Below are 20,655 nucleotides of genomic sequence, written 5' to 3' on the forward strand. Positions count from 1 at the left end.
ATCAAAAATTCATCTCACGAAATTGACTCACAAAACTAGCTCAATGGAGTTTTTGTGTACATTTAAATTTGGGTGTTGCATATATATATAAAAAAAAGGTTTTAATATCCGATGTCATAAACAAAGTGTCTCAAAGTAATATAAATTCTATATCATATCTGAATCACGTTTAAATTTCATATGTTATTTTTATAAAATTTCTTTTCACGATGTATTAATCTACATTTCGTATGAAGTTAGAATATACCATTACAACAACAAACCATGAAAACATGTCCAAACACCTGAAAAATGTGTCGACTTAATGCACATTTCATAAGAGAAATCATCCAAGAATCTGAAGCAATATCATACTCACACCACCTGAGAAATATACACAAACTCATAACATAGAAAAGTGATCACAAAACAGAACATTATAGAACTAGCACCATTCCAATAAAATACCCCAAACTATTTTTGATGGGCAAACCATAGACATAGTTGATAAGAATTAAGACCCCTTAAATGCATGTAAAAATAGGAGGACATAGACGGAAGCACCATTCCAATAAACAACCAACCAAAGAAGTTTTCCACCAGTGTTTCTTCATCAGAAGCATGCATCAAGGAGGCAACAGCAGCATAGTGCAGCCAAACTGTACAAATAAGAGCAAGAAAGTCAAATTTTGTTTTCGCTTTTGCTGAAGATATAGAGACTACATTTTTGGCTTTCCATCTGATTTATTTACACAAGCACGTAGTATTCCTCGAACACAAGAGGACGAAAACTACTGTGGACTACTCAATTGCTTAGAGATCAAAGGGAGCAAAATTAGTCGAAACAATGATGCGTATGTAGTATTACTCAAACCAAATAATAAGTGTGTTTGTCATTGCTGTGTTATTAAATTTATGTAAAGCCCAAAGAAAGCTATGTAATACCCGTGATAGTTTTTAAGATCCAATGTGATAAAAATGGAACACTTCTAAATCACTTCGATCACCATTTGGTTCAAAGGATAAAACATTACTTGATTATCCACGTTACTATCGTTTCAAATTTATCAGCACGCGCGCTTGTGAAAAATTTGAGCCGTTGGATGCACCCTTAGGGAAGTACCCGAAGTTAGCATCGACACATCTCCACTCACGTATCTAACCTCGAGAGCAGAAAAAGGGCAGCAGCATTGTCATATATGCATTAAGAAAGGAATAAAAAGCTCTTGAAAAAGAAGAAAAACATTTGAAGAATATAACCTACAAAAAAGGAGGAAAGACAAACATTGTTCACTTACAGAAGAGGAAATATTGTTAGCAAACATTATTTTGGACCTTTATGAATGTAAGGGACCTACATTTCACGTGAGAAAAAGGTCTACCGGGAACCCAATTCTTGCCGGGAAATACCCACTACCGAGGGGAAGGAATTCATCCGAGATCATTAATCCAACGGAAAAAAAAAACCCAGAAATTGAAAATTTACAATAAAAAATCACAGATCCCCAGATCTGCGTGAATGTACAGTAGCTACCATAAATTCTAGTTTAACACGTAAATGTAATTAATATAAACGCATATATCCTGCAACAAATAGAGAGAATAAAAATATTTTGATCGGAGCGGATGCTTACCATCCTTCCATGAAGCCGGAACCGGATTGCTTCTGAGGAGGCGGCGGCGCGTATTGTGGGGCATACTGCGGAGGATATCCTTGGGGTGGATAGCCCTGCGGCGGGTAGCCCTGTGGTGGGTACCCTTGCGGCGGGTAGCCTGGTGGCGGATACGCATCCTTTCCATACCCCTCCGGTGGATATCCTGTAATTGAAAAAACCAAGAAAAACAAAATCATCGCCGAATCGTTAAACCCAGAAAAAAATTGAAATCAATAACAGACAATAAGATGAATCGAAGCGGAAATGGAATCAAAGAACTGGCCTTGAGGAGGAGGAACACCAACAGGGGGTTGATTTTGGTTGTAATAACTCATGATCTGGTCCGGATTCCTCCCTCCGTCGGCGAGATTGTGATGGGAAAGGGGAGATTTGGATATGTGAATCTGGTTTCGAAAATTGAGAGGAACAAATCTGAAGGCAAGAGAGAGAGGGGGGGTGGTGATGAGTTGCTTTTGGTTGGTTATGCTGTTTTTATCCGTTGGCCAATGAAAACATGTATCATGCATTCGTCTTTGTAATTTTCAAAAAATATACATATAATATTTAAGAAAAAATTACAATTTTTTTTTCTTTTTCTTTTTCTTTCTTCCCCTCTTATTTCTCTTTCAAAATAAGCATATTCATTACCGATTTAAAAAAGGACACAAGACATAAAAAAATTTGAATGATTGAAGAACATCCAAGGAAAAATGCGAACTTAAAATTTGGTGAAATCCTATGTTTTGTAGATAACATAAATGATGGAATCATGGAATAGTAAGTAATATAAATTCAAATAATTATTAATCAAAAAGTATGATATTCATAACTCGTGAAGGAAAAACAATTAACAAAAATTCACAGACAATATACCTTTTAAATAATAGTAGGTAAACAATTTAAGCCTAAATTTAGGTCTAAAAATTATAAAAGGACAAAAAAAATTGTTTTTGTTAGGCACAAGCTGGCTCTACCAGTGATTGAACTATATATCATTGTCAAGCCAATATCGTGTATATTAAAAAAATATAAAGATGACGGACAAAAACTGAAATTTGATAACCGAATACCAAAGGAACAATTATATGGGATCAAAATTATAATTTCACATATTTTTTCTTAACATGAGATGTCCTAACATTTTTGAAGTGACAAAATATTCACAAAATTATTTTCTTAGAAAATAAAATCGTAAAAAATATTGTATTCTCGGATATATTTTCCAAAAAATTATAAGGCATGGTCGAAAATGAAAAAAATGTAGGACTTAGCATTAGAATGGGTCAATTTTGGTGCATTTTATAGCTCTGGATGGATTTGGACATTATATATAGGGTTAATTGTCAATCACTCCCTAAAACACTTTATAACTTATTTATAAATCCCTACATAAATAAAACTTACTTTCAACTCCCTGGAGAGAGAAACTTTTGTTTCTAAATACCAATTTTACCCTTATCTCTTAAAAAAATGAGAGAATGGATAACAAAAACAAAACTAATCCAAATAGTATATATATAAAAATTCAAATTAAAATCAAAGAACATAAACCATATCATATACATGCTTATGTTGATACAGGAGCAAGTATGTGTTTAGGAAGCAAGCATATACTTCCAAATCATTATTGGAAGAAATATGATAAAGGATTAAAAGTTCGAATAGGAGATGGATCAATAATCATGCTTAATACAGTAGCAAAAAAATTAAAAATAGAAATAGAAGAAACAAAATTTGTAATACTCATTATATATCAAATAGAATCAGGAATGGACATTATAATAGGAAATAACTTTTTAAGAGAATATCTTCCCTTTAGACAATTTGAAGATCACATAACTTTAAACAAAGGATCATCAATGATTTACATTCCCAAAATACGAACAGCATTTCGCGTAGAAAATGAAGGATTTACAAAGAATTTTCATAAACGAAATACAAATCCAATAGAACTAAAAATAAAAAATATTTTAACGATTAATCCTGAAAAAGAAATCATGAGGAAATTTCATGATATATGTTCTGAAAATTCTCAGGACAAAATTAAGAAAAAAAAAACAATTCATTGCTTCAATAAAACTCAAAGACCCTAATATCACAATCCGTGAAGCACCAAGAAGATGTAACATGGATGATGCAAAAATATTTGAAAAAGAAGTTCAAGAATTATTAAAACTTAAGATAATCATCCCTAAGTCCACACTCTTCACCAGCCTTTTATGTCAGTAAGAAAGATACTGATAAGAAAAGAATGGTAATTGATTATCGAAAGATGAATAAAGCAACAATTATGGATGGATATTATATCCCAAATAAGAATGATTTACTATCTTATATAGGAGAAATGAAATATTTTTCCAGTTTAGATTGTAAATCAGGATTCTGGCAAATTCAACTAGAATCACAAACACAATTACTTACAGCATTCAGTTGTCCAAAAGGACAGTATCAATGGACTGTATTACCTTTCGAACTTAAACAAGCACCAGGTATCTTTCAAAGATATATGGATGAATCTTTTAAATCATATATAGATTTTTTTTGCGTTTATATAAATGACATATTAATTTATTCAAAAACACTAGATCAACATTATAAAGATCTCATGACAGTTTTAGATATTTGTCATAAAGATGGAATTATACTTTCTGAAAAGAAAGCACAATTATTCAAAACAAAATAAATTATTTAGGATTACAAATAGAAGATGGAAAACATTGTTTACAACCACATATACTTAAGAAAATTCATGATTTTTCCAGTGAAATCAAGGATAAAGATCAATTAAGAAGATTTTTAGGATTATTAACTTATTCTGGAAATTACATTAAGAAACTTGCAGAAATCAGAAAACCTCTTCAGGTAAAACTTAAACAGGACTATAAGTGGAAATGGTCAAAAGAAGATACTAATTACATAGACACTATTAAAAAAAAATAATTAGTAATCTTTCTGAATTATATTTTCTTTCAAATAAAAATATAATAATAATTGAAACAGACGCTTCAGATGAATACTGGGGAGCATGTTTAAAAGCTTATACTGGAAAAAGAAATTTAGAAGAACTTACTAAAACAGCTACTAGAAATAATGAAGAATTATACAACTATACATCAGGAAATTTTCAAGGTGCACAATTAAATTATCATTCGAATGAAAAAGAATTATTAGCTTTAATATTCACAATTAGAACATATGAAATTTATCTTATTTCTAAACCGTTTTTAGTAAGAACAGATAATATGAATTTAACATATTTCAAAACAAGGAAAATATTAAGAAATGCAGGGAGAAATGCAGCAAGGCTAATTAGATGGAAATTGGAATTGAACCATTATCAGTTCGAGATCCAACATGTCAAAGGAACGGATAATTCATTACCCGACGCATTAACCAGAGAATTTCATCCAAACTATACTATCCGTAGTAACGGAATAATAAAGGAGATCCTAAGTGATCCAGAAAAATGACTGTGAGTCATCCGAACATGCCTCAGAAAGTATGGGGAATATAAATTGATGAAATGAGATTTATATTCAGAAACATGAATTATTTTATGACTTTCAGTCATCCGAACATGCCTCAGAAAGCATGGGGAATATAAATTGATGAAATGAGATTTATATTCAGAAACATAAATTACTCTTTGAGTAAAATAATCAATTTAAGATTGATTCAATTCTTGCAAAATAATTTATAAATGCAATGATACGCATAATAAAACTATCCGAATTACTCACGAAAAGAGTTATTTTACTAACCATTATATATATATAAATATGTTTTCTTGTGCAGAGTATAATCAAGATGGAGCAACTAAGTCAATTAAAAGAACAATTGATTGAATTGCAGGAAGAAATTCAAATTCTTCAACTAAAAGAAAATAATTTGAGTAGAAAAATTCAAAGGACAGAAAAAAAGATGATAACTTCATCATCATTATCCTCACCAAGAACACCAATCAAAATGGCAACTCCATTTGACAAAATAATGGAGATAAAAGAGAAACATTCAGTGGTCACAGCCAACACTGACAAAGAAAAAGAAAAGAAAAAAGAACCGGTGGACACAGCCAGCACCGAGAAAAATAAAAAAGAAGAAAGGACGTTTAAAAGTGCCCTTGAAAAGAAAGAAAGAAAGATGGTCAATCTGCGACCACAAAAACCAATTTTTGAGAAAATAAATTTTTCAGAAAAACTCAAGACTGAATTCTTTGAAACACTAAACTATTTGAGAATAGCCAAACCATCTGCGAAATCTTGGCTACAAACTTGTGACACACAGAGCATATCAAGAGCAAGAACACTGCAAGGTGCTCCAGCGCATGAAGTCGCAAGATTCTTTTCAAATGGATTATTAAGTAGATTGGAAGTCAGTCTCAACAATCAAGAAATAGAACTATTTCCATATCAGTTGAGAAATAGTATCATCCAGTTCAAGAAAGCAGTCTTTAAGGACGATCCAGTATTAACATTGAGTATTCACTCAACCCTTCCAGATTGGGATGATAACAAATTCTATCAACCAATGGTATATATTCAATGTCGAAAACAAAAAGACAAGTTCTTATTCGAAGAATCAAATGAAGAGAAACCAGTAATGGATATCTCAACACTTCCTGAGATAAGAATAAAGACATTGATTGATATGATCTCAAAGACAGGAAAGATTGATGGAAACTCAAAGGTTAAAATAAATTTTGCAACCAGTAAAATTTTATTAACCACTGGACACAAGGAGACAATCCAAAAGAAAGAACAAGCCATGTTAGCTCAATTCGAAGCTCCAATCTATGAAGAAAGAGTTGACATGACCCGAGAAACCCAACAAATGTTATGTCAAAGACTAAGAACAATGATATCCACTCATAAATGTGGACATTGCCAACCCATTCAGACAGAAGAAGCAGATGTCAAAGAGGACAAACCAGCTGTCAAAGAAGACAAACCAATAAAGAAATGGTCCGAATGAACCAGTGATTCAGAGAGTGACACAATGTAAAAACAAATGAAATCGTGGACCACACCACATGTTAAAGGCATCCACTCAGATGTAAAATGAGCTGTTTCCATTATGTAGTGTCGGGTGGTCCCCCTCTTTTCTTTTATTTTTAATTATGTATGCGTTTCTCCACGCCTATAAAAGGAGATGTTTTGTGCTGTAAAGAAGTAAGTGAAGTTTGAGTATCTCTCTCTTCTTAAAGTTTCTTACAATCTGGTTCATACAAGACGTATAAAAACTATCAGAAACTAAGAAACATAAAATCAAAAACAAAATAAGCCTTATGGCTAATAACTAAACAAGCAGGGCGTAAGGAGGATAAGGTTGGAAACCAATCATTGAATATTCATTGTTATGAGTAAACCTGGAGATCCATAGAGCAAGTACCAGTTGATCAAGTGATCGTTAAGGGAAAGCAAGGATTTGGCCTCTGCTCAAAACCAAGATTCATTCAAACAAGGTAACCTTCCTAAACCTCCTGCAGCCCTTAATTCAAAGAAATAGTCAAAATACATTAATCATGTCATCATCCTTTATAAGAAATGGAAGATTAATAATAAAAAACTGGTTCGAAATAGAAGATGATCATGAATATGATACATTTCGTGAACATCGTTTAAATACTTCTGATTTAACCATATTTGAATCAATTTATCAACTAAAATTTGTATTAATAATCCATGAATGGAACCAAACTAATATGAAAATATTTATCTGTTATAAATGAATCAGATCTGAAAATCCATGAATCAGTTCTGTAAATCCATGAATAAGAAAATTCATAAGAATTTGAAGAATTCCGCAACCTGGTATCAAAGCTTAAATAAAGCAAATTATTAATGTCTGGATTAACTTTAGATATTGAGATTAAAAATTTATTTGATAAAATAATCTTACTAAAAGATTTACGTCAAATAGATCAATTATGGAATAAAATAAAAGATCTCCAAATCTTTTATTTCAAAAATCATAAAAAAGAACATTTTTCAAGCAACTGGAAAATGATAATTCAAATTTTTGAAAACGATGAAGTTGAAGACATAACAATATGTTATGAATAAGAACAAACTTTGTTATCGAAATCCGATCAACAAAAACAAAATAATAAAAGTAATAATTTTTACTAAATGGAAAATGTATGAAAATACAAAAATGAATATCTTTAATTTATATTCTCGAAATATAAATTTTGATATAAAAAACTGTGAAAACAATTTGAAATATCTTAAAAATTGTCAATCTTCAATTGATAGTTTCGAAGATTTTCAGAATTTATTAGAACAGATAGATTCGACAAAAAAGCTTTTAATAGCCTTAAGAAAATTAAGAAGTTCTATCATCTGTTAAAATGACAGAAGTAACAATTCCAAATCAAAACAACCTGGTCGATGAATCTGAAGAATCTGAAGAAAACCAAGAGTATAATTTGAATATTATATTCAATCAAAGCAAGTTTGCTGAAATACAGAAAACAGGGTTTTTTAATTCAAAAACAAATCTAATAGACCAACCAGAAATACTAAGTAAGATTTCAAATTTTATTAATCCCAGGAAAAATTTAATTTATTATTCGATTCGTACAAAAGAACGATTCAAGGTCTAATACTCTGAAGTTATTAACAACTCAAGATATTAATACCATCATGGCAAAAGCCAGTGAAAAAGAACGATCTGAACTGAAATATGTTCATATCGGAGGAATTGAAATAATAATATCAGCTCACTACCGAGAAGGAATAGATACACCAATTGAAATAACAGTTCGTGACAAAAGAATACGTAATTTCGAGGATTCTATCCTTGGAAAAATTGAAGAAAATTTATGTTACAAAAAGATGAAATTTTGTATTTATCCACAATACAATATATCTCTTTTTGATAAAAACATAAATGACGTTTTAACATTAGATTATTACTTTTATAGAAATAATCTTATGTTAACAGAAAACCATCCGATCAATATAAACTATGTTGTCGGTTTAGCAATAAGTAATAATTCTCAAACAGGAATAATTTCAACAAAACCAACTATTTATGTTGAAAGAATGTTTGAAAATATTACAAGAATTGAACACCCTCGAAAAGCATTTATTGAAGAAATAAATCCCTATAAAAGATGGAGTTCAGATGACCTCCAAATCACAAAACAGTCTGTACCAAGAAGATCATTATCATTTGCTAGAAATGATGAAGATATTCTTGATAAGATTGGAACCATGAATCAAAATATTCTTAAAATTAAACAAGCTATTGTTAATGAATCAACCTCGTCGCAATGACGTCCTTAATAAAATTAGAAAAAGATCTAGGAGATTTAGAAAATAATATTAATAAGATCAATCTATCAATACAAGAATTAGAGAAGAATTTCAAAGAATATATTGATTTAGCAACGAATAGATTAATAATTGAACAAGAAAGACATAATAATGAAATATTAAACTATCTTAAGGAAGTTCTTCCAATAGATAAAGGAAAAAGAAAAATGGAAGAAAAACCACCATTCAAAATTGAATCATGGTATAGAAATCCCCTTAGTTATGGCAAACATAAGTATGGAGATGTTTAGTGGAAACGACTCATCTAATTTTGAACAAATAGGAGTAAATACATTCAGAATTATATCATTCACATCAGGACTCAGAACAATACAGAGATATGGATATTTCAGAATCAGAATCTGAAGATGATTCTAGACCACGATTAAATCTACGAACGAATGTAGAAGGTAGTGGTGGAAGAGATGATGAAGAATTTAAATATAACAGAGACCAATACTCTGGATCTTATAAAGATGTTAGAGATATTCTTAGAGAATCAAAAACATCAGGATTTGTGAAACAAAATATCTTAGATTTAGGATGTTCAACAGCCAAAGAAAGAAAATCAAAGATAGATCATTGGGCAAATGAACTATCAGTACAAATTCAATTAACACCATTATTAGACAAAAGTGAGAATATTCAAGTTTTAACTCATGGGATGATAAAAATGACACTGGTAGGAGCAGTAAGAACTTGGGCTGAAAACCTAGTAATTACTAATCTACCACAAGGAATGACAGGACATCGATATTTCGAACTATTTGTTGATGCCTTGTACCAAGAATTTTTAGGAGTTTCTAATCATGATGCTAATTTGGTAGCTAAGAATATAGAACAAAATAGAGCAATCTTTATATTAGATAATATTAAATTATGCAATTTATGTTACTTAAAAGAATTTATTTGTGATTATGAAACAAACTATTATCAATTAATAGATGCTGATAAAAAGGAACATTATAAACTAAGTATCTTTAATAAGATACCTAATATACCTATACACAGTAAAGATGAATTATTAACTAGTCCTTATGCTAAAACTTTAGGAGGAGCTATTAAATTCATCAAAGACATAATAACCAAGAAATGTCATGAAGTAACACTAAATAAAAGAATCTCTAAATCCTACAAACAAAACAATAAACTTTGTTGTGACAAAATGGAATTCACAGTAAAAGAATACGGTTGCAAAACAAACATGTCACACAAATATTTAAAACGACAGAAACAGAATAAATTTAATAAACCTTATAAATCTTTTAATAAGAAATTTATTCCCTATAAGAAAAAGAAATTTAAAAAGAATTTTTTCAGAAAACCTTATAAAAGAAAATTTTATAAAAAGATTGATAACAAAAAACCACCTTGCCCAAAGGGTAAAGGAAAGAATTGCACATGTTGGTTGTGCAACGAAGAAGGACATTATGTGAATGAATGTCCAAAACGAAACGAAAAAAAAAATAAAATTAAACTTCTTGAAGAAATATATACTATTGGATTCTATTCCGTAGAAACAATTGAATTTTCATCCGATGATGAAAATATTTATTATCTTGATGAATCAAGTGAATCAGATTTTGAATCCGATTCCACATTTGATAATTCAAGAAATAATAATGATTAAAATAACGACAAGGGAATTTTCGGAAAGACAAATATAGGGAGTAAATTGAAAGTTATGTTTGATTTAGGGAGTTATCTACAAGTTGCCCTTATATATATTGAGGAGTTGGAAATGGTGGAAAGTGTATGATGTTAGAATATTGTGGGGACGTGACTATTCGATTGCATTCGGGAATCATAAATCATAATGGTTCCCTCTTTCTACATTCTCCCAATTTAAAACAAAAAATGTTCTACCGTTTTTTTTAGGAAACCAATAATATCATCTCTATTATCTCTACTATTTTATAAACTTGAGAGGCTTATAAAATCTAACTATATGAAAACACCATCTTTTCTTCTCGTTTTACCAGTGGCGGAGCCAGGATTTCTGGTCTGTCCGGGCTAAAACTTTAAGCTCCCGAATCCTTTAATATTTTCAATTGAGCTACTCGGGCTAATACCAAATTAATCCAAAATTTTTCAAAATTTATATATACAAAAATTTTAAAAAATTTTGGGCCACCCAGACTACAGCTCGGGTGGCCACAAGTGTGGCTCCGCCCTTGCGTTTTACCATTTTTCTTCCCAATTACTTTTTTCTATCCACTATATATTCCACTAAAAACTACCACTAATTACATGATTTGTTTTTTTAAAAAAAAAATACGTATATAAAAAAAAATTATCTTTTACACACACAAAACGTGTGCATTTTTCACTAGTTACTGTAAAAGATTTTGACGTCAATAAATATATTATACCATCCATCTTAATTATATATGTAACATTTTTTTGTTTATCTCAAATATTTATGTTTGTACTAAATTTAATAAAAAAAAATTACTATTTTACTAATATATCACTATTGACTACGTCTTGAAAAACACACAAATATTTTTTGAATACATTAATTGTTTGAAAACTGTGTTCAGATCAATTAGAATTGATACCCGGTGCAGCGGAAGTTTAAAAATTTATTTTATTAATATGGAACGATTCCATATCTGGGTATCAAAACTTTACGATTAAATTGTGTAAGTAAAACAAATAATCACTATTAAATATTTTACCTTAAAATCTCGAAGCGAGATTATGGACACCAACAGAATTTAATCTGCTCTTGTTGTATATCCCCGGAACTGATGAACGAACGTTTCTTCAATCAGGTCCACGAATAGAAAACAAAACCCTCTGATTGACTGCACTAGAAATCAATCAGAAGTTTGCGTAGAGAATAAACAGATATGATCTGTTAATTCAGATTGTAATTTTTCAAAAAAATCACAAGCCGAATTTTCTCCGAAAGGGACAGAGGATTTCGAAATTCCTCTTGAATAATCTAGACTGATTTTCGAAAAATTCAAGACTGAAAATCACACACAATTTTCGAACACTGCAGTCCTATTTATAGATAATTTCTAGACTGGATTAAGTTATAATTATATCAGGACTCTAACTCCTTAAAGCCCACAATCCATAACTTAAGCCCAACAAGCCAAGCCTGTTGTTATAGAAATTAATATAAAATTCATCGTGACTCCGATTGATAAACTGATTTCACCAATGTGCACAAAAACCATTTCTGCATCTTTTAGAGTCAAGATAATTTTTCTGAATCCGAATTCAGTGATTTCCAAAAATGTCCACCATCCCTATGTCATTTTAGGAAATCCCACTCCCTTTAGTTAAGAATTCCAACTTCTCTTTCATTAAATTTAACTCTTTAAATTTAACTATCTCTACGGGGTTTTAGTAATCCATTACTTGTGTAACCCTCAATGGTTCAGGAATACAGCTAGTCGTGGGCTCACAACTCCTTGTGACTCGGAACAACAATTTCCGACTTACCCATCGAATCATGGTAAGAGTGCCTAGCAACATCGCCCCATGATTCCCTAGGTATTACTGATAGTGCCTGCAAGAACCAGTAGATTTTGGTTAGCATACAGTACGGTCCCTTCAACCAAATATCCCGATCGAATCAATAACCATTGGTGCATCGAGAGTCGTTCGAGATTCGATAACTATGCATAACATCTTGGAGATCAAATAGTGACATCGCATGTGTTACTAGGATAACCCATTAACCTAAAACACATCATGTACTCTGGCCAGAGATTCGTCACACTAATATCTCCGCAGATCGCATAGGATATCCACACTCGCAAGTATGTGGTGAATCCTTGACAACAAAGCATTGACTCCTATATGTGTCGTAACTGTACCCAATCCCGACACCTGATGACCCCAATAGAATCGGTAAACGAGTCAAAGTACAGTACTAGCATATAGAGTCTCAATGATGTTTCAAGTAATAAGGACTAATGGTGTACAACCAAAACCGCGGACTTTATCCACTCGATAAGTGATAACCACTTAGAAAGTCCGAATAGGGTAGTTCGATCATTCATCATATGAATATCCATTTGCATGCTTTGAACATCTCTATGTTCCATACCAATGAAACGTGGTACTCGGCATCGCAAATGCTAGTCTCAATCTCGAGCGATCCTTATCCTTATTTGCGGACGGCTCAATTGACTAGGAACAGTTTAGAATATACAGTGACTATAAGACGTGTTTCATGATAGCCATCCCCATGTGCTACCACATCCTACATACACTATAGTATATTCAAGGTCTTTATCAAAACAAAAATAGTATATCATAATATAACAATATGAAAAAAGATAAAGTCAATGCCATTATAAAAGTGTAAATTATATTAAACAAAATATTGTTTTACATAGAGTCATAAAAGCCCTTAGCCACAAGTTGGCTAACCGGGCACCCACTCTTTCAATCTCCCACTTGCCCTAAAGCCAACTAGTCATACTACGTAATCTCATTGCTTCGCGATGTTTGTCAAACAATGGTCCTGGCAAGGGCTTAGTAAGCGGATCAGCGATATTGTCTGTAGAGGCCACTTTCTCGACACTGATGTCTCCTCTTTCCACAATCTCCCGGATGATGTGGTATTTCCTCAGTACGTGTTTGGACTTCTGATGAGACCTTGGCTTCTTTGCCTAAGCAACGGCACCCGTGTTGTCACAGTACACCGGGACTGGACCAACAGCTTCAGGAATTACACCCAACTCTTGGATGAATTTCCTTATCCAAACCGCCTCTTTAGCAGCAGCTGATGCTGCAATGTATTCTGCCTCAGTGGTGGAATCCGCTGTGGTGTCCTGCTTGGAACTCTTCCAAGAGACAGCACCGCCATTGAGCACGAATACAAATCCAGAGGTTGATTTCGAGTCATCCACGTCACATTGGAAGATAGAGTCGGTATAGCCTTCCAACTTCAATTCTCTCCCTCCATAAACCATGAATAAATTCTTAGTCCTTCGCAAGTACTTAAGAATATCCTTCACGGCTTTCCAATGCATTTGACCGGGATTGGCTTGGTATCTGCTCGTGACGCTCAGAGCATAGACCACATCCGGTCTGGTAGATATCATCCCATACATGATACTACCTATGGATGACGCATATGGCACGTGTGTCATCTTCTCTATCTCTTCGTCAGTCTTGGGACACATAGACTTGGATAGAGAAACTCCATGACACATAGGTAGATGTCCTCTCTTGGACTCATCCATAGAAAACCTTTTCAATATGGTGTCGATGTAGGTTGATTGAGTGAGTCCTATCATTCTTTTAGATCTATCTCTATAGATCTGAATTCCTAGAATATAGGATGCCTCACCTAAATCCTTCATCGAGAATCTACCTGATAACCATATCTTTGTTGACTGCAACATCCCTACATCATTCCCCATGATTAGGATGTCATCAACATAAAGTACTAAGAATGTTACCGCATTCTTAACTACTTTCTTGTACACACATGGTTCCTCCAGGTTCTTGATGAAACCAAAATCCTTTATTGTTTCATCAAATTTCTGGTTCCAACTTCTTGATGCTTGTTTGAGACCATAAATTGATCTCTGAAGCTTGCATACCTTATGCTCGCTTCCCATGGATGTGTATCCCTCAGGCTGCATTATATAGATCTCTTCCTTAATGTTTCCATTAAGAAATGCAGTATTTACATCCATTTGTCATATCTCATAGTCATACCATGCTGCTATGGCAATAAGGATTCTTATGGACTTGAACATTGCGACTAGTGAAATGGTTTCATCATAGTCAACTCCTTGTCTTTGAGTATAACCTTTTGCCACCAATCGTGCCTTGTAGGTCAATACCTTTCCATCAGGCCCAAGCTTTCTCTTGTAGATCCATTTGCACCCAATTGAAACAATTCCATCGGGAGGATCTACTAAAGACCAAACTTGGTTAGAATGCATCGAGTCTATTTCCGATTGCATTGCTTCAAGCCATAAATTCGAATCCGCATCAGAAATTGCTTCCTTGAAGTTTCTTGGATCACATCCAATGTCGGGTTCACTTTGATTCCCTTCAAGAAGAAGACCATATCTAATAGGAGGCCTAGAAGTCCTCTCGGATCTCCTAGTAATAGGCGTGTCTTGTGATGATTCTTGAGGTGTAGGATCGCTATTTTGTATCTCGGGTTCTTCTCGAATTTCTTCGAGTTCCATCATCTTGCCTTTCTTATCCAATAAGAACTCCTTCTCCAAGAAGGTGGCATTCCTTGAAACAAACACTTTTGTTTCAGCAGGATGATAGAAATAATATCCGATTGAATTCTTCGGATACCCTACAAAATAACATAAGGTGGATCGACTATCCAACTTATCTCCCACTGTCTGCTTTACGTAAGCAGGACATCCCCAAATCCTCAAGTACGAATACTTAGGAGCTTTGCCATTCCATAACTCGTATGGTGTTTTTTACTGCTTTAGTGTGGGCGTTGTTTAACAACAATACCGCAGTTTCAAGCGCGTAGCCCCAAAAAGAAGGTGGGAGCTCAGTGAAGCTCATCATGGATCGAACCATGTCCAACAAAGTTCGATTGCGACGCTCCGAAACACCATTAAGCTGAGGTGTCATAGGAGGAGTCCACTGAGAGAGAATCTCATTCTCTTTTAGATAGTCCAAAAACTCGGTACTTAAGTATTCTCCACCTCGATCCGATCGAAGTGCCTTAATACTTTTACCTAGTTTGTTTTCTACTTCAGCCTTGAATTCTTTGAACTTTTCAAATGCTTCAGACTTATATTTCATTAAATATAAATACTCATACCTAGAATGATCATCAGTAAAGGTAATGAAGTAGGTGTTGCCACATTTAGTACCAATCCTAAATGGACCGCAAACATCTGTATGGATCAAATCCAACAGATTTTGACTACGCTCAGATTTCCCTTTGAAAGGAGATTTAGTCATTTTTCCCTTTAGGCAGGACTCTCAAGTAGGTAAAGAGTTAATATCAGACATATCAAACATGCCCTCTCCCACTAGCTTGTTCATCCTCCTTGAGGAAATATGACTTAGCCTAGCATGCCAAAGGTTTGCCGGGTTTTGACTATCGTCCTTCCTTTTAATTGTTGTTACCGGTTTATCAACATAATTAATTGGAACGTCTTTTAATTTTAAGCTATATAGATCGTTTTCAAGTTGTCCATTTCCAATCAAACATTCATTCTTGTAAATATTTCAAATCTCATTCACAAAATTGCAAGAAAAACCATCTCTATCAAGCATAGAAATAGATATAATGTTTTTGACCAAATCCGGAACATATAAAACATCTCTCAAAAATAACTTAATATTGTTCTGCAAAACTAAATAAATGTCTCCTATAGCTTTGGCTTCGACTCTAGAACCATTCCCGAGCCTTAGCTGGGTCTCACCCATCCTTAGCTTACGAATTCTTGTCATCACCTGCAAATCATTGCAAATGTGAGATCCACATCCGGTATCCAATACCCAAGAAGAAGTATTAAGCGAAACATTTATTTCAATGTAAAACATACCCTTTGTAGTTCGCAACTGTTCGAGGTATTCCTTGCAGTTACGTTTCCAATGACCGGGTTTCTTGCAGTAATGGCAAACGTTTTCATCTTTTATCCCAATTGAAGCCTTGGCCTTTCCCTTCTTATTTGGTACAATCTTCTTGGGCGGGGCAGAACATTTCTTACCCTTTCCACTTGGTCCTTTCTTAGAGTTAGAAGAGGAGCCAACCAAGAGTATCGGTTTATCCTTCTTTAGTGTGGCTTCATATGTGACAAGCATATTGACCATCTCTTCAAGGGTGGCCTCTATCTTGTTCATATTGAAGTTCATCACAAAACCGTCAAACGATGAAGGAAGTGATAGAAGCAACAAGTCCGCGCTAAGTTCATGCTCCAAAGTCAAGTCTAGTGTTACCAACTTTTCAATGAGCCCAATCATGCGCACCCCATGCTCACGGACCGAAGTCCCATCTCGCATGCGGCTCGTCATGAGCTCTCTGACGGTGGCATACCTCTTCCACCTTGACTGAGCTCCAAAAAGTTCCTTGAGGTGCACGTGTATGTCAGCAGCATTCACGGCATCCTCGAATCTCCTTTGAAGCTCATCAGACATCGAAGCCTGCATGTAGCATTTGGCCTTGATATCATGATCCCACCATAAATCAAGTTTGGCCAACTCTTTCGGACTTGTATTAGCCAGGGCTTCCTTCGGAGGATTCTTTTCTAACACGTAGAAAATTTTCTCCGAGTTTAGAATAATTTTCAACTTACGGAACCATTCCGTATAGTTTGCGCCAGTCAATTTGTTTTGTTCGAGAATTGAAAACAGTGGATTGCGTGGATTCATCGTAATATAATACTGAAGAGGAAACAGACAATAATCAGTGATTTGTTTAATTAATTTACTAAGACATAAAATATGGCGAATTTTATTTTATGAATTACACTCCTACTATTTTAACGATTTCACTACCCTCTAGTGAAAACGGGAAACTATTTTCCTTAGTGAGAACATGGAGTCCAATTGACAAATCATGATCCCGAATAATATCAGCCAACCATAATTTTCAAAAGGTAGAGCCCAATTACTTCTAAAGTAACCCCCATGTTTTTACCTCATGTCCAATAAGGACTCAATAATATGACGCCGTTTATTGTGACATGTCAAGATAACCCATCAATATTAAGTTGTGATGGACGGTCGCCATGTGGATCCCCCAATAATATGAGCCAATCCCATGGGAGTTCCACCCAACTTACAACATGTGTCGATCCAATGTACAGCTTTTCGACGAACGGGCCCCCCCAATAATATGAGTCGGACCGTATCCACGGGTAGCATCTCATACATTGATCGTTGATGGAAGGTAGGAATATTTAAACAATATTTAAATTCCCTTTTTATTAATCTTGATATCAATTTTAAATCATATTTAAAATGAGGGATTTTTAATTTTGAAAATTTGTCTCATCATGCAATTTATGTATGCTTGCGGGATTCATACAATTTAGTCTAAACATGCATACATCAATAATATCATATATTATTTAAGGATGATCGATCCCATTAACTAATCGACCCGTGGTTGCCAATCACGAGTCTAAGTCCAATCCTAGGTGATATGCAAGTATGCAATGCAATCCTATTACATTGTGCTTCCAATTTACATTTTTTCGGTCTTCATTGTCTGCTGAGCCCACCATTTTTTCAAATCTTTGTCTCCCACTAAGTCTAATAAATTTACAATAAATTTCGATGACAAATATGGGATACATTTTTAGGGGTGGGAACGGGCCATAAACCAGGCCCACTTTTATTACATATGACAATCATATTGGGCTATAAACCAAGCCCATTAATAAACACCAACAACAATAAGACAAATGTAAATCACCTAACATACACCTAAAACATTGGTCATGGCAATCGATCATCCTTTATCCATTAATTAATTCAATAATTAAATAATTGGATAAACATGCAAAGGCATCATAATTAAAAGATAAAATCATATTTTATCTTATCCATCCATAAGATCATATCTTATCATCAATTGTACCAAAATAATTAATTTTATAAAATCTAATTTAACGGATAAAATTTATAAATTTTCCAAAAATTCAAATTTATCCAAAAATCAATTTTAAAAATTTCGAACTCGAACAATTCGATCCGATGCCTCGTGATCTAATCAAAAACAATTTTCGATCGGATCAAACACTAGAATTTCAAAAATTCAAAATTTTTTAAAAAATAAAATTTTAATTTTTCGGGCTTCCCGGGACAATCCCGGGCAGCCCGTGCCCCTACCGGGGCTTGGGCTGGGCAGCGATCCAATCGCTGCCCGTGTTTTGCCCGTCAAAATTTTGATTTTAAAAATTTGTTTTGTTTCAAAAACCGAGGCTTAAAAATTTTGTACAATCGATTAATTTAATCGTTTGATCTGAGCAACCTGGCTCTGATACCACTGTTTGAAAACTGTGTTCAGATCAATTAGAATTGATACCCGGTGCAGCGGAAGTTTAAAAATTTATTTTATTAATATGGAACGATTCCATATCTGGGTATCAAAATTTTACGATTAAATTGTGTAAGTAAAACAAATAATCACTATTAAATATTTTACCTTAAAATCTCGAAGCGAGATTATGGACACCAACAGAATTTAATCTGCTCTTGTTGTATATCCCCGGAACTGATGAACGAACGTTTCTTCAATCAGGTCCACGAATAGAAAACAAAACCCTCTGATTGACTGCACTAGAAATCAATCAGAAGTTTGCATAGAGAATAAACAGATATGATCTGTTAATTCAAATTGTAATTTTTCATAAAAATCACAAGCCGAATTTTCTCCGAAAGGGACAGAGGATTTCGAAATTCCTCTTGAATAATCTAGACTGATTTTCAAAAAATTCAAGACTGAAAATCATACACAATTTTCGAACACTGCAGTCCTATTTATAGATAATTTCTAGACTGGATTAAGTTATAATTATATCAGGACTCTAACTCCTTAAAGCCCACAATCCATAACTTAAGTCCAACAAGCCAAGTCTGTTGTTATAGAAATTAATATAAAATTCATCGTGACTCCGATTGATAAACTGATTTCACCAATGTGCACAGAAATCATTTCTGCATCTTTTAGAGTCAAGATAATTTTTCTGAATCCGAATTCAGTGATTTCCAAAAATGTCCATCCCTATGTCATTTTAGGAAATCCCACTCCCTTTAGTTAAGAAGTCCAACTTCTCTTTCATTAAATTTAACTCTTTAAATTTAACTATCTCTACGGGGTTTTAGTAATCCATTACTTGTGTAACCCTCAATGGTTCAGAAATACAGCTAGCCGTGGGCTCACAACTCCTTGTGACTCGGAACAACAATTTCCGACTTACCCATCGAATCATGGTAAGAGCGCCTAGCAACATCGCCCCATGATTCCCTAGGTATTACTGATAGTGCCTGCAAGAACCAGTAGATTTTTTGTTAGCATACAGTACGGTCCCTTCAACCAAATATCCCGATCGAATCAACAACCATTGGTGCATCGAGAGTCGTTCGAGATTCGATAACTATGCATAACATCTTGGAGATCAAATAGTGACATCGCATGTGTTACTAGGATAACCCATTAACCTAAAACACATCATGTACTCTGGCCAGAGATTCGTCACACTAATATCTCCTCAGATTGCATAGGATATCCACACTCGCAAGTATGTGGTGAATCCTTGACAACAAAGCATCGAATCCTATATGTGTCGTAACTGTACCCAATCCCGACACCTGATGACCCCAATAGAGTCGGTAAACGAGTCAAAGTACAGTACTAGCATATAGAGTCTCAATGATGTTTCAAGTAATAAGGACTAATGGTGTACAACCAAAACCGCGGACTTTATCCACTCGATAAGTGATAACCACTTGGAAAGTCCGAATAGGGTAGTTCGATCATTCATCATATGAATATCCATTTGCATGCTTTGAACATCTCTATGTTCCATACCAATGAAACGTGGTACTCGGCATCGCAAATGCTAGTCTCAATCTCGAGCGATCCTTATCCTTATTTGCGGACGGCTCAATTGACTAGGAACAATTTAGAATATACAGTTACTATAAGATGTGTTTCATGATAGCCATCCCCATGTGCTACCACATCTTACATACACTATAGTATATTCAAAGTCTTTATCAAAACA

General features: G+C 33.8%; 1 protein-coding gene across 1 annotated transcript; it reads right to left on the reverse strand.

Annotated features, from left to right (window-relative positions):
- Nucleotides 1-285: 285 nt before the first annotated feature.
- LOC140866380 (protein CYSTEINE-RICH TRANSMEMBRANE MODULE 13-like) lies at nucleotides 286-2,149 on the reverse strand. Its single transcript, XM_073271359.1, has 3 exons — nucleotides 1,918-2,149; nucleotides 1,614-1,797; nucleotides 286-638 (listed from the first exon to the last, which is right to left on the reverse strand). Exons 1-3 carry the CDS (start codon nucleotides 1,967-1,969, stop codon nucleotides 593-595), a joined length of 282 nt encoding a protein of 93 aa, XP_073127460.1. The 5' UTR covers nucleotides 1,970-2,149; the 3' UTR covers nucleotides 286-592.
- Nucleotides 2,150-20,655: the final 18,506 nt, after the last annotated feature.

Source organism: Henckelia pumila, chromosome 4 (genome assembly GCF_033568475.1).
Source record: "Henckelia pumila isolate YLH828 chromosome 4, ASM3356847v2, whole genome shotgun sequence".
Lineage (NCBI taxonomy): Eukaryota > Viridiplantae > Streptophyta > Magnoliopsida > Lamiales > Gesneriaceae > Henckelia > Henckelia pumila.

What these genes read in the sequence shown, in the direction of transcription:
- LOC140866380 (XM_073271359.1), bottom strand. Translation starts at nt 1,969, where the DNA reads ATGAGTTATTACAACCAAAATCAACCCCCTGTTGGTGTTCCTCCTCCT. An exon ending in TGGTGTTCCTCCTCCTCAAG is followed by an intron (nt 1,798 to 1,917) that starts GCCAGTTCTTTG and finishes TTTCAATTACAG; the next exon opens with GATATCCACCGGAGGGGTAT. An exon ending in TCCGGCTTCATGGAAGGATG is followed by an intron (nt 639 to 1,613) that starts GTAAGCATCCGC and finishes TTATTTGTACAG; the next exon opens with TTTGGCTGCACTATGCTGCT.